General features: G+C 38.4%; 1 protein-coding gene across 1 annotated transcript in view; it reads right to left on the minus strand.

The window, feature by feature from the left end:
- Positions 1-15,549, minus strand: part of COBLL1 (cordon-bleu WH2 repeat protein like 1) — a 100,728-nt gene that overhangs the window by 33,745 nt on the left and 51,434 nt on the right. The window contains exon 7 of the mRNA XM_086465959.1: positions 2,413-2,596. Within this exon, the coding sequence (XP_086322085.1) occupies positions 2,413-2,596 (184 nt within the window). The remainder of the gene's footprint in view (positions 1-2,412; positions 2,597-15,549) is intronic.

A 15,549-nucleotide genomic window follows, 5' to 3' on the forward strand; every position in this document is an offset into this window, starting at 1 on the left:
CAAAGATGGTAAGTGGGCTGGGGCATCTCTCCTACAAGGAAAGGCTCAGAGAACTGGGTCTGTCTAGCCTGGAGAAGAGAAGACTGAGAGGGGATCTCATCAACACTTATAGATATCTAAAGGGTGGGTGTCAAGAGGATGGGGCCAGACTCTTTTCAGTGGTGCCCAGCGACAGGACAAGGGGCAATGGGCACAAACTGGAGCACAGGAAGTTCCACCTCAACATGAGGAAAAACTTCTTTACTCTGAGGGTGGCAGATCACTGGAACAGGCTGCCCAGGGAGGTTGGACCAGATGATCTCCAGAGGTCCCTTCCAACCCCTGCCATTCTGTGATTCTGATAGCTCTTGCTATCCACTATGCCAAACAGGGAGCAAACCAACCCAACTTCATCTGAGAACAGTAGAGAAGTTTCTAGGGGACTACAGCATTTCAGCAGATGGCTGTATAAACTCACAGTTTTGCTTTTTCTAGTAAGAGAATACCTTTTTAAATCTCACCTTGGAAGCTTTGAAGCTGCTCACCTCTGATTATGAAAATGAAAGAGACAAATTAGCAATTTATCTGCTTATGTCATTTCTAGAGGGATCCTCCCTATTTGTCCACAAAATACAACTATCAAGACAGAGCAGAACTAGAAGAAAAGGTAGTTTGAAGTATGTTTCACAGTAGACTGCATGTCCTGCACAATATCTCCCCTCATTCTCTGAGTGAGTCTAGCAGTGCTAATGGAAGTTCTTATTTATGAGAGCGCCATTTATGAAATCACATACATTATCTTGATTGAAAAAAACCCCACCCAGTCACCCAACAAACAGTAACTGTGGGATAATAAAACTGATTGGGAAATGTGTGCACCTCTTGATAAGCCTGTGAGTCTTGAACACTGAGTAATTAGACACAATGTAGTTTGACTGAGTGAAGATAGATGCAACATTCCTTTCTGGCACTTTGTTCCGAGCAAAGCAAGACAGAGGGCGCACAGTACTCCTAACCATGGACAAAGTGAGGAAAAAGAAGAAAGAGAAGTGCCTGAGAGTGTGTACATGGAGTCTCACCTTTAAGAAATTTAAAAACCAGAGGAAGGCATCATATTTACAGACAGCAATATTCTTTGCTGTAAACACACTAACAAGAATATCATAAAGCATCATAATAGTCATCAATTATTTCAGAAAATTTCTTCTGAGAAATATAACCTCAGATTTAAGTTATTTGGAAAATCACATGGAGTCTGGGTGGGCGCGTGTGTGTGTGTGTAACAAAACAAAAAAACATCCATAAACGTTCATCCACTGCAGGTCTGGTGAACAAGCTGGTATTTGATGTCTAAGCAATGACCTCATGAACTCTAGCAAAGCCTGCAAACAGACTCGAGCCAGACTTTACCTCACATTAAGAGGTGAAGTAGGTGTAACCAACATCTACATTACTGGGTTTAAATAAATAAATACATCTGCCTGCTTGCTTTCAGTAGCAAAGACACTGGCAATACACTAACACAAGTACAATATACAGTTTCTTTACTTCAGCTTAGGAAAGCAACAAACTGGCATCTTAATTGCTCTGATCCATACAAGGCCTTGCATAGGAGCTAAACATGTGACTTGGTACCCAAATAGGATGCAGGAACTCATCTTTAAGATTAACAAAAACTTACGTGGGAAAATTCAGTGATTCATACAAACTAGTATTTTTCTAGAGATTTGCAGTGACTAGAAAGAACAACAGGTGTGGCTACACATCCTGATAGGTTCCAAACAGAACTTCTGAATCTCAAAAAACCAGTCTTCACAAAAAGCAGGTAAATGTATAAAGTATATGTTTCCACACCTACCCAAAAATCATAGTAGAATCATAGAATTGTTTAGGTTGGAAAAGACCCTTAAGATCATCAAGTCCAACCATTAACCTAGCACTGCCAAGCCCACCACTAAACCATATCCCCAAGTATCACATCAACACACCTTTTAAACACTTCCAGGGATGGTGACTCCGTCACTTCCCTGAGCAGCCTGTTCCAGTGCTTGACAACCCTTTCGGTGATGAAATTTTTCCTAATGTCCAATCTAAACCCCCTCTGACACAACTTGAGGCCATTTCCTCTCGTCCTATCACTTGTTACTTGGGAGAAGAGACTGACCCCCACCTCACAACAACCTCCTTCCAGGTAGCTGCAGAGAGCAATAAGGTCTCCCCTCAGCCTCCTCTTCTCCAGATTAAACAACCCCAGTTCCCTCAGCCGCTCCTCATCAGACCTGTTCTCCAGACCCTTCACCAGCTTCATTGCCCTTCTCTGGACACACTCAATGTTCAGACTTACACAACTCACGTATTTTACTGATTAAAAACAGGATGAAGGTTGAAGTAAACTAGAGCAAGAAAATAAACAAAAATGTCATTCTGTGTAACTTGCCTCCCATTAACTGTAGTATACTTGATCACATCTCCTGGCAGGACCACTGATAGTTCAATATCTTTATCGATTACATTCTCTTTCTGTTCCATGATGAGGCTGGCTGATTCTGTGTCATCAAACGGAGAAACAGCAATGGGTTTTGTTTCAGATGGAGGAGGTGGCGCTCTAGATTTTCTTCTGAAATAAATGAATAAAAATTAAAAGTCAAGTATGTATTTACACATATGATTCCATGCTGGCAAACTAACAAGTCTCAGAAGAGGAATGAGCCTCCAATTCTTTTCACTTGGAACATGTAAGTGATATGTGCAAGGAAGGGATGACAGAATATTTTAAACACACGATCAGTGGTGACAGAAGATAAAACAGACTAGGGTATCCATCATATTAAAAAAAAAAAAAAAAAAGCCCAATAAACATCAAGCCCAAAACAAAACAAGTTTTTAAATGTACATTAAAAGTAAAATAATTACTTTTCTCCTCCTTGGGTTACGCAAAGGACCCTATTTGTGTGTTCTCCAAACAGATTTACTGAATTAGTAGAAACAGAAATAGTGTACTATGAAGTATGAAGCCATACTGCACTGACAGTATGTTTAATATATAGGATAGACAAGAGAATAATCACATTTTTCCTCCCCAGATTTTTCTTCTGATCATTCAAACAAATTCCACCAGCTCTAGTCTATTTACTTCTATACAGTAATAAAACAGCAGTATAACCAATACAGTGTTGTAATATTTCTTGACATTTCAGTCACAATATGCTTTCATATTTCCCCCTCACCTATGCCGATTCCCTATTTAAATTTTCTCACTATCCTTTCCCATCTTAGTGACAAGCCAGTTTACTCTCGAATGCAGAGTGGTAAGTACTAAATAAGTAAAAACAATAAAATCCAAAATAGTATAAATGGAAAACTCTCTACATCTCCACATATATTTGTGTTAGAGTAAATTGGGAAGGCAGGACTCTCAAGTCCTACAACATATAGTCCAGCATCCCCTTTTATTCAAATAACTTTCCACAATTCACTGACATAGTCACAAGGAAAAGATGCTATTACTAAGAATTATACCATTAGAAACAAAGCCAAAGCACACTGTGGAGACAGATTACCTCATGAGAACTTTCTCATTTCTTATGAACGTTCTTTTAAAAAGCTTGAATGAAGAAACATTCACAGAAAGTTAAAATAGATCTCAAACATAATACACAAAGGTTCCAAAAATATGCTTGCAATTTAGATTCTGGAGCTGTACCAAAGTTTGTTTACTCTAAACGTAACCAAAGAAATTAATTTCTATAATTGTCCTACAGAATTAAAACAAAAGATCTAGTGTACAACAATCAGAAACACACATCTTTCTTGGGAAAAGGAAGTTTAGAGTCACTCACAATGAAAAGCAAACAAGGTCCAGAGCAGCATTGCAAAAGACGACTGTGTAAGGAGACTTCACATGACCAATCTGTTGCTGAAACTGCTTAGTTTTGAACTTCAGAACTTCGTACTGAATAATTAACTATTCACAGCCTCTCCAAGCTAATCGGTAGTACTCACAAACCTCCAAACACAACAAATGAGAATTCACCATCAAAATTTATACCTCCACTCTGTTAACGTTTTAAATTAGTTTTGGTGCACTCCGCATATAATTCAAGACGTGTGGCGTTAGCCGCAAATTTAACTCTGGTCTGTACAGCAGCTTGCCTGAGTTATTTCTGGGTTATGTGAACATCGCAACATGTATGAATGCAACTTCTTTTTAATCCTCCCCGACTTCTTTGGGGTTTTTTTGCATGACTTTTAGCTTTCATATAACCGCCAAAAGAAACCATTAGCCAATACAGAGCATCAGTACAACTATTTAAAAAAAAAAAAAAATAAAAAACAACAATAAAACAACAAACAACAAACACCACAACATAAAAACCAAAATACACAAAAGACTAAAAATCTCACTCTATGACGTTAATACCAAAAATAATCCAAGCGCAAAGCGAAGAAGTACTGCTTTTCCCCTTCTTTACTTGTTCTTACATCTTTAAGCGACTTCAAATGACTGTTAAAAGATATTTACCGCAACTGAACTCAGAATTTAATCTTTGAAGACTACATGCCACAGAAGCATTTGTTTGCAAATGCTAGTGGACTTTTATTTTCCATTAAGCAGAGGAATGTAATTTCATTGCTGGAACTCTACTATCACTAAGAGAGCGCTTAATCACACACAGCAATAAACGCACGGTCCACATCAGTAAAATGCGGCTTTATTTATACAGTGTTTAACTGAGAGCTCTAACTGATAAAAGACTCATCAAAATTTGTGCACAACAGCTAGACAGATTTATAAAGAATACATACACACACACGTGGGGTCAGGCAGTCTAACGATGTCGGCTGAATCTCCACATACAGAGCTATGTACCCTACCCATCTCTAGCACAACTGCATGTGGTTTTGGTTATTTATGCTTATGTTTCCCACCCATACAAAGGAGGAAAAATCTCCAAGTACATTTTCTCAGAAGTTATACTAAGTTTTTGGCAACATCTTATTAAACAACAGGGACCCCAACACTTTCATTTTCTGTTTCCAGATGCCATGTCTCCTTTTTCTTAATTTTTCACCAATTCTCTCATTCACAGCCCAAAGTATTTACATGTGGTTTTACAGCTTTTTGTTTCTTAAGTTTGTGCCTCTGCCTTGCCACAGGAGAGCCTGCTTTGCCACAGTAGAGGTTAACAGAGGCCCTGCTCTCCCAGTGTCCCAGAGGGTATGGGGCAGCAAGAACAATTCCTTACCATGGTTACCTCTACAGATACAAATCAAGAGCAGCAAGTGACAGGATGATGGAAATACACTTGCAGGTGTAGTTTTAACCTAGAACCACTCCCCTCCTCTTTTGCACTACCGGGCCTCCAAGAAGCTGACACAGGTGATTCCTCTCACAAAAGCATCCTCCACACACCGTTTCAGTCAAACACCAAAAAGTAAAATCAGCATTATCCAAGTAACTTCAAGTCTATGCCATCGCTTCAAATACACATTCATCATAAAGAACAAACAAACAAAAGCCCAGTTCTCTCTTGCCTCTACATCTTACCAGGTATTCAGCAAACCAGGAAAGCTGCTTGTTTTTTAATTAATTTGCTAAAAAGACAGTGGTTAAGGTAGTCTCTTCTCCTGAAAAGAAGAAACCCCTTGATTTTTAGTAAGACAAAAATACAACCATAACAAAGAGAATAAATTCCCAATCATATAAAAATAATACTTCAGAGGTCAGAAAGAAGGTGTTCAGTAAATGGTCTTACTCACAGCCCCCTTCACCTTCAGATAGCTTCCAGATGTGCTAGAAGCTAAGCAGATCTGTTCCTATTTTCAAAGTAAACATTAGGAGAAGTTAGAACAACCGAAAACATATTCTTTATTTTCAAGGCTACTATAGAACTAAAGAAAGCTGAGAGAAGGATCAAAGTACAGCTTATTTAGCTATGACACAGAGGGAGTTAAAAGAGAAATGTTAACCAAATAAGGCCACAACTCATAACGAAAACTCCTCTGGAAACTGTGCTGCAGTATCCTCCACAACGCAGGTCCTCACTCCTGCCTTGTCTCTGTAAATCCCAGCCCCATCAACTGAATGACTTTCCCTACACCAGACACAAAGACTGCCAATCTCAACTCACCTGAGGGGATGTGCTGCACACTGTTTATCACCAGACAAACAACCCCGGCTACCTATTGCACTGCAACAGCTAGAATGTCATCTTCTGTTTAATCATTTGCTTAAGACAAAGCAGGAAATAAAATTTAAAAAGAAAAAAAAAATAAAAGTCTTTCTTCTCTGATTGTTCCTAACCCTGAAAAGGGACACCCGCAATGCTCTCACTGGGTCCCACAAACACACTCTGCCCAGGCTGCACCAGGTTATTTCCCTTGTTATCAGTGCACCTAGAGCCCATTGCTTATGCCAAGTCTTTCAACGAGCCCTCATCTTGTGAGATTATATTGTTCCCAAGAGAGCTGATGCATATCTCTCAGGAATTTAAATTTCTGAAGTCCAACAAGCAATTCCCACCAGTCTTTGTGAAAGAATACAGTTCCTGTAAGGCCATTAAAGAATTCTTTCAGCCAAGTGCTGATGGAAGACTTCATCATTTTGTTAAGAAAAACAATACATCTTTTAAAATCAAATGCAAGGCCATAAAGTCAACATTTTATGTGCTTCAGATCCCACTTCTACAGAATAATGTGTCATTGCTGTATCTCAACATATTTCCTGCTTGCCAAAAAAAATAATACTGCCAGTGATATGAATGTGTGGAAGCCCTTTTTAAGATAAAGGTCTGGCACAGTAAACAAATAAAGCACCTATTTACTTGATTTTCAAAAAATTCCTGTTATAAAGTTGCAAGCAGTCTATTTTTAACTATCAGTAACTAAAGAAAGGCACTTTAAAATAATGAGAAATACTTGAACTGACAGTGACCCGGATGTTCCAGTTATCACCAGCACTTCCTTTCGATAAGGATCACTTTCCCCCCAAAACTGGAGAAAAAAATAGGAACTCTAGCTGCTAGATTTGTTTGCAACCAAAGGCTACAGCATTAAAAAAATCCACCTCTTCAAATCCTCATGTCAAGGAATATTAATGTTTACAGCACTTCCCATTTTGAACACAATTACACGAAACAATACACAAAGACAGCTTGATAGCCCTCTCACTGAAATTATTTTGGATCTAACCTCCAACACCAGAACTGTCTCTCAAGTTTTCTACAGCAATCATCTATGAGAGGAAAGGTCATAAGGGACCTCACGTGCAATTCAGTCATCTCAGGTACTGAAGAAATTCATTAAACATAGTACAATAAAAACTCACTGCACAACAGATAGACTTAAGTTTCTTAATTTGACTTATGGCACCATGAAGAACACTGGTTTGTACAAACAGCAACTACACATTTTTTATATCAAACTTTACAAAATTATATATGCCAGAAGTAAAAGCAGCACTTCACTTTATTTTCACTCAAAGTCAGAAAAGGACGTAGCTCTACTAAGATCACATCATGAAAGGAAAAAGGTCACTGCAATAGAGCTTCTTCTAGAGCTTTTTTTTGCCTTTGACTTCTCACTCCAAGCAATTATTAATGCCTTCTTGGTTATTACAATAATGCTGCTCCACTGCTACGCTGCAGTAGCAGACAGCCAAAACCTTGCATATCATTGGCTCAACCAAGAGACAGTTGAACAAGAGTTCAGGCTTACATTAAGTACGTTAATTTTTTTGTTTACAACGATAAATCAGTTTTAGCCAACAGGTATACAAAATACTTAAGCCCCTAATTTTGCTTATAAGCACTCCCAGCCCAATACTCATCTTTAATACCCACAGAACAAATTTGTCTTCTATACTAAGCAAGATCATGGAAGTACCAACTTTCCTCCTGTTTATTCAGTTCCCTCTTTGGGGATTACTGTTTCACAACATTACCACTGCACGTCTTCAAGATCAAACACTACTTGCTAAGAAAACGCTTGGAGACAACTGCAGCACTACTATCTGAGACTGCTCGTCACAGTCCAGAAAACGACTGAAGTTACCAATGCAAGTCACTCAAAAAGACACTGCTCTATGTTTCAGAGCATACGTATAGATAACCTCTTTTAAAAAAAAAAAAAAAAAAAGAAAAAGAAAAGGAAGAAGGGAAGTATTTCATAAGACAGAAATATTCAGTAATTCACACTTTCAGTTAGTTTGCAAATTGGAGCTCCCAGATTAGGACTTGATAATTACATAATCAAACACATGAAAAATAGAGTATTTTACAATAGCGTCTATTGTCTATGGGCCAGTCTGAAAGGCCATTTCCATCTGCAGTATAATTATGGATGATATTTTTGTTTTCTTCCCTTTATTGAAATGTAGCTTAATTTTCATTTTTACTGTTTTTAACCTGGGTAATAACAATCCCATTGACATATCTATTCCATGCGGAGTATTTTTCTTTATCTTGAGAACAGGAATACACAGCTTTTCTTGTTATAGTAGCTACAGAGATCTTGTAAAGCCACTCTGTATAACCTTGTGATAGACTGGTATTAAAATACTCAAGAAATAGGACCATTTCTCTTCCCACCCCTACCCCCACCAGCACAGCAAAATAGCCCATATTTGAGGACAAGATTTATCTTCTATGCATGTGAAGCTTTTTTTTCCTGATATATTCATGATCTGATACTTGGCTTCTAGTCTCTTAAAGCAAAAAAATCTTCTTCCAGAGATCAGTGAAAACAGACTTTAACAATGAGCAATGTGTAATAAGGTATATGTTTTCATTAGAGATTTCATTAAAAATCTGTATTTAGAAACAAATCATTAACAGCTAACATCCTACAATACATGAGTTTCTATTTTCCTGTGTGCTGTTAGCAAAGAGCAGAAAACCCGAGTCCTTAAGTTACCTGTTCACCACCATGTGGAAACATTGCATGGTATCATTTAAAGTCAACAGTGTCATAGTACATTTAACAATAGCATATATATACGTGTTTACTGCAAGCACAGAACTTATCATTTTGCAATACTTGACGGTACGTCCACTTGCTAGCACACCCTTAAAATTATATTTATTTCATACCACAATACAAGGTTATCTGTTTTTCCCATTTTCAGAGAGACTTTTCTTTCACATCTTGGATTCACCCATTCCCATTCTGGCTTCTTTGAGCCCAATTCTGAAGCTGGCAAAGAGAACCAACAAGAAGTCCTTTGCTTTACACTGTCCAATGAATTGGAACTGTTCTCACAGAAAACCACTTGTAGCTCTTTATAAGCTTCTAGAGATTCTCCCCCTTAATGACTGTTACACTCAGAAAATGGAAGTGAGAACATCACCTGTAACTATCCACCCTACATCTTAACCACCTTTCACTGCTGTTTGCTACATCCTACCTCCTCCATACATACACATTTCTAACAAGTTGCTTGAAACAAATTCTGTATTTTTTTCAGACACTTAAAAGTTTTAGGTCAAGAAGTCAAAAGTTATGCTATAGTTGTATCAAAACACTCTCTGAACAGCTGTACTGTTCTTGTGATTCAGCAACTTAATTCACTACTAACTAGTATCAGCAAAAGTCTATGTATTTTAATGTTCAGTAAGAACAAGGACTCAAAATCCTCCTGCCAGAGAACAGTTGCTTCTGTACAACATATTTTGTGTTATGGCGCACTCATATGGTTCACTGCTTAGATTCCCTGATCAGTGCTTGGAATATAAAGTCCCTAAATTGACTTTTTTCCACTGCCTTTACAGTTGTGTGGTCCCAATTTAACTCTAATACTCCTCCAAATAAGACTGCAAGCCATCAGTCAAATCTAATGGAGAACAACGATTGCAGAAAACAGTATGCTTTTAGGATCACCTCCAGATGAAGGAAAACCTCTGAGATAAAGAACGTCAAAAAAACCATTCAGACACTAATATTAAACATCTCAGCTTCTCCTTCCATTTTCTTTAGAGTCACTCTGGATGTTCAGTGCTGGTTTGCCCTAAAGCTGCTACAAAACAGAATTCACTCTGTGACCATCCCATAGCAGGAATCAGTCACTATGTGGTAGAGGTACGCAAAATGACCAAGCCATTTCCTTGAATCTTTATGACTCGCTATGCACATTAGGCTATGAAGGCAAACTCCTAGACCAGCCAACAAATAGATTTTGCTCCTCGAGAACAGATTTCCCACCTTGAGGTAGGTATGAAGATACAAAAGTGAGGTAACTCCTGAAAACTATCCTTAGTGAAGTCTGGGGTTTACAGCAGAAGCTCATGCAACAGATCAAGTTAAGTATGTGAGTATGTGCCCTTTCTTCAGGTAAAGTTACTGTCTACTGGTAGAGCCTACCACGTGTTTGGGCTTGCACTGAGAGACTAGGGCAAATGAACATCTGAACAGCGAAAAAGGCTCAGATAAACTGGGAAAAGCAAACCACAACAACCTGCAAGGAGATCAAGAACCAAGCTTGAAATAAGCTAAAGAAACTAGGCAAACCAACCAACCAAAAAAAAAAAAAAAACAATGCAAAATGCTGAAAATGTGAAAAAGATAAACTGCTTTTTCCTGGTCATTGTATACCTGTTGTAAAGATGATTGAACTGAAGAGTCCAGACATCTCACCTCAAACAAATATCACAGAATGGCAGACACCAAAGCATCACAACCACTCCCAGCTTTGACTCACCCTTTTATAATACATTAAATAGGTACACAATCATTAGACTTAGCAGGATTCCTTACCTTTGCTTAAGATCTATGGCTGTATGTATACACCAAACTTCTCCACTCCTCCCTTTTACATAAAACAGTCTCTAAATATTTCTTATGCAAGAACATTAAAATTAAACACTGAAGGTAGTCCTGAATGTTACATTCAACTTTTGCTTTCAATTCCAGCACTGCTTGCCAAGAATCTAAAAAAACCCCAAAGCTCACAAAACTGAAAATTGTGTCTTCCTCTGGACACCAATTACTTCATTTTCACATAACTGCATTTGGATCACAGAAAAGGGACTCCTCAGCAGTATGTTGCTTTCTTCCCTAACGCTGTAATACATTGCCCACGTTAATCTTTTACTGGAAGTCTTAATACAGTTTTCTTAATCACATTCCTTAAGACCAGACAACTTCTGGTACACGACAGAAAAGCTATTCCAAACACTAAGATTTGTTCTGCATATTAGAAGACTTACAATTTTGTTTTTAAAGTATCAGCAGACCATAACGAACAGTTTCTGAAGTGGAAACACTTCTTCCCACCCTCTAATTGAACGTCTGAACTTCCTCCTTGGGTCTGTGGCTGATGTTTTGTAAGACTAGAGACCCACATGGGACTGTAAACATAAAATCCACCTAGGAATTATTCTCATTTCATTCCTAATGGAGCTTTTTCACCATGTCTGGCATTCTCAGACTAAGATCAACCTGAAAGGATTTAACATTTATCTGAAGACTTCCATTATGTCTGTAACTTGCCATCACCACTACTTCTACCTAAATCACACTCAAAGAACAGTTTGCCATTTGTCATGAAATGCACCTCTTTTTGGTGGGACTTAAAATAATAATTCTTAACTGGAGTTTGGCTAGTTGAAATGTCATATTCTATTAATTTTGACTAAGTTGTTACCAGGCACACAGGTGTCTACTCAAAATGTGGAATGCCAGAAGTGCTGCAAAAAGGTTACTTCTAAGTTAGTTTTAACATACTGTAATATTCCAATATCTATCCTTAACATTAAGCAGCTCAAGTATTTGCTGTACCAGCCTCATGGCATCTATATATTGTGCCTATCAGCCTTGATACTAGGCTTTCACCTCTAGATCAGTATCACTGTTTGATACACAGTCTATCTCTTTATTTCTACAACAAAAGCACCAGCTGGATGTTAAGATCAAGGTATGGATCAGTGAGTGTCAAGCACTGTCCATTCTTAGGTTATCCCTTCAAGCCAGACTTATGATACATGTAGGACAAAATAAAAGAAAAATACTTGCTGTACCTGCTCCATAGAGAAATAAGAGGTTTCAGGTTCCAAACTCATCCACTTGGTTATGTGTAGAAGATCCTGACGTTATACTGTATGGATAATGTGTCTAGCAGCTGGCTCAATAGGTACCAAAACCCACAAAGTTCAGAAACACATTTTAAATTCAATTTCCGGGTAGAGGAACACACCGGAACAAAATGTAAATCTTTTGTGATAATGAGGTATTACACAGTGCACTTCTCTATACAGATGCCCAATGCTGAAAGGAGACCAATATTGCAAATGATACCAGTATTTTAAAAATATTACGTAAGAGTAAGATGGTACTAGAAATAGCTCTCCCAACACAAAAAAGTGTTGTGCAACTGCTATACCAACTGACATGTTAGTAGTAATGCTATGGGTGATAACACTATGAATAAACCGATCTTTGAAGATTACCTCTACAGGTTTACTCAGTGAGGTTCCAGCAAACAACAAATCTGCAGATGTTCTCTTACTTATGCCTAAATTCAGTGACTGCTACAAAAAAGGCAAAAAATGTAAAATACCTGCATTTCCACAAACAAATCAGATTAAAAAAAAGAGGCATCCCTGGAATCAAGACATGTTTTCAAAGCTCTTGCTAGAGAAAAGTTTTTCCTAGTCAATGGCACGTGTGGAATCACCCCTTAACTAGCCTCATAGCTCTGAAGAAAAGGATTTTTTTAAAAAGTCTTATCCTAGAAATAAATCACAGGACTGGGACGGTAACCATGACAGTAAGGTGAAAGCTTAATGGAATCTTTGGATGTCTGGTTCACACTAAAAGCGAGAAAGCAGCAAATGAATCCTCCAGTTCCCTTTAGACCATTTGGAACAGACACTTGCCTGTCTGATTGTCTATCCCCATGGCAGTGGCAGTCTTGAAAACAGAAGAGACTGTATTCGAGCCATAATTCATGCCATGTTTTCTCTTATTACAAGGAAAAAGGGGAGATTCAGAGGCAATGTAAACACACATCTCTATCTTCAGGCATGTTTTTAATTGTGCTTTTAGCACTAAAGGGGCAACAACTCCAGTATGAGTTTAGGTAATGTAATTAAGTACAAATCTAAAACTTTTCTAGAAAAAGGATTAATTCGTTGCCATTCAAAGCCAAATTATAACTATTATTACAATGATCTTTTCAAGCTCACTTAAAACATATGAAAGACTACCTAACTCCTGAGCACAGATAGCCACTGACTTAGTGTTGTCTTACACCGTCCAACACAGCATAGTTAGCTCCTCTATAGGCATAAGAATTGCCTTGCTGTTAGGAAGACAGCCAAAAGCTCAGAATCCTAAGAGGCAACAAAAGATAAAAAATACTTTATGCTAGAAATTAGCATAAAGTTTATTATTATTACTGAGGAATTATAGAATTGTGTTCTGATACAAAAGTTCCTTTACAGCACATTCTGTTGTGCCAAAACTAGTATTTAATTTTGTCCTTAAATAAATGAAACAAAAAAGAAAAGTGTAGGGGAAAATTAGTTCTAATGACATTTCTTTTATGGAGGTTAAGAACTTAGATTTCTGAAGTAAATAGGGCTAACACAAAATACAAATACAAACTTGTCATGTCCATGTGCAACATATCTCTGCAGTAAGCAGATACTTACATGTTTTTGCAACCTTTTCAGAAAGTATCAAATGCAAAAAATAACCCAGATTTGCTACCAAAAGAAAGTACAAAAAACTTGAATGACATTCCAAACTATTGAAACTTCATGACTCACTTAGCCTTTATTATATTTACAGTTATGAAAACAGCCTGACAGAGAAAGGAGAGCAGGGAAGAGAAAGTAGTAAATCTGTAACAGTAATTGAGTAATATATAACTGGCTGAATAAACAGGAAAAGAAAACAAAGAGCAGCTTGAACTGAAAGGGGGAGCTTAACCTTTGATACACTAATAAAGCTAACAAATGCTTAAAACTCAAGCAAACGTATGTTACCTCCACTAGGAACAAACCCTCAAATCTTTTTCAAGAACTGCTCTAAAAGGATGCTCATATGAATGTTTTTCTCCCATGGCCAGTAAGAAAAGTTCAATTAAGGGCTCTCAAACAGAGAAAAACCTGAATCTGCCCTTCTGACCGTTATCTCCTAGTCATGAAAGCAGGTATAACACCACTGTCTTTTCAAAGCCTGCAGATGAAACACCTAGCTCTGCTCATGGCTTTTTCAGCTGCTATTCTCAACATCAATAGAGGTAAGAATTGTCAATTTATCTGAGCTTTGCTGCTGCTGCCTTTATCTCCTGTTCAAAATCAGGTTTTAGAAGTAACACTGGAGGCAGGCACTGGATGGATTTAGAGGTTGGGAAAGGTAAAGAAAAGAAAAGCAGAGCCACTCAGTATCACAGCAGCCAGGAAAGAGGCTAATACAGACCCTTCCCTTTTTCCTCACATGCCCACATGCCTCAAATATAGGTACGTGGGTGTAGGTGTGGGTGGGTAATAGATGAAACAATGCAGGACAGCAGCTACGAAGCTCTGCAGTAAGAACAGGGAAGACCAACTTTACTCCCTCTTCCTTTTAGCTGCTATAGAAGGTTGGGTTCAGCTGTGCCAGTCCCATTTCCCAGCTGAAGATTCAGACACAGGAAGAATAATTGAGCCAAGCACAGCGGTGCAACTTTGGAAAGCACTGCAGCTAATTGCTCGGTTTCATGCAGGTGTTTGGAACACAACAGGCGTTCTCCCTTGTAGAAAGCTCTTCAGCCACCAGGAGCCTTCTCTTAGCAGTTATGTCCTTTAATTACCTATAGTTTGGTAACACTTCAAAATGTTTTGTACATTTGCATAACCAAGAAATAGAAGGGTTTAGTAAACTGGAGAACAGACATAACATCAAGCATTGGAAGGGAATGGGAAGCAGGAAAGGTGTCCCGTCCTGAGCAAGAAGCTTAAATATATATATATATATATACACACACACACACACACACACATATACACAGATGCTGTGACACATGAAGAATGGACAGAGTTCCTACACAAGACAACTATGTCAGCAAACAAGGCACTCTAGTTCATTACAGGAAAGAAAATGAAAGAGAAAAAAGCGAAGTTCAGGCTAGGAAATTGTACCAAAATAAGCGTTTTCTTTACTAGACTGCAAGAGAAGCATCTTGGCAGTTAACACCCTGAAAGCTAGGATGTAATAAAGAGGTTTCTCCCGAAGTACGAACAATGTAGCTTTAGTTCCCCGAACAGAATCACCCAGCAGCTTGGGCTAACACTCCTTGCAAAACTAAGAAGAAATGCTTTGAGTACCTAACCTGCCACCAGGTTCTCCTGCTCACCTTTCACAGCTTCTTCCTCAACACTCACTCCCCTCCCTGCATCCTCCTCAAAAAGCAAAGTGGGAAACCCTCTTACCTTCAGAAACACGGCCGCATTTACTGTCTCCTCAAACCTCAGTGCTGCTGCTGGAGCCCAAGCCTGATCTCCCATGCACTGTCTGAGGGGACATGGGTGGTATGAAGCACAGCCAGAAGTCCTATCCCAGCTCTCTTCACAGCATAAGCCCAACCAGCAC

This window comes from Leptosomus discolor, chromosome 5, assembly GCF_034619465.1.
Source record: "Leptosomus discolor isolate bLepDis1 chromosome 5, bLepDis1.hap2, whole genome shotgun sequence".
Taxonomy (NCBI): domain Eukaryota; kingdom Metazoa; phylum Chordata; class Aves; order Leptosomiformes; family Leptosomidae; genus Leptosomus; species Leptosomus discolor.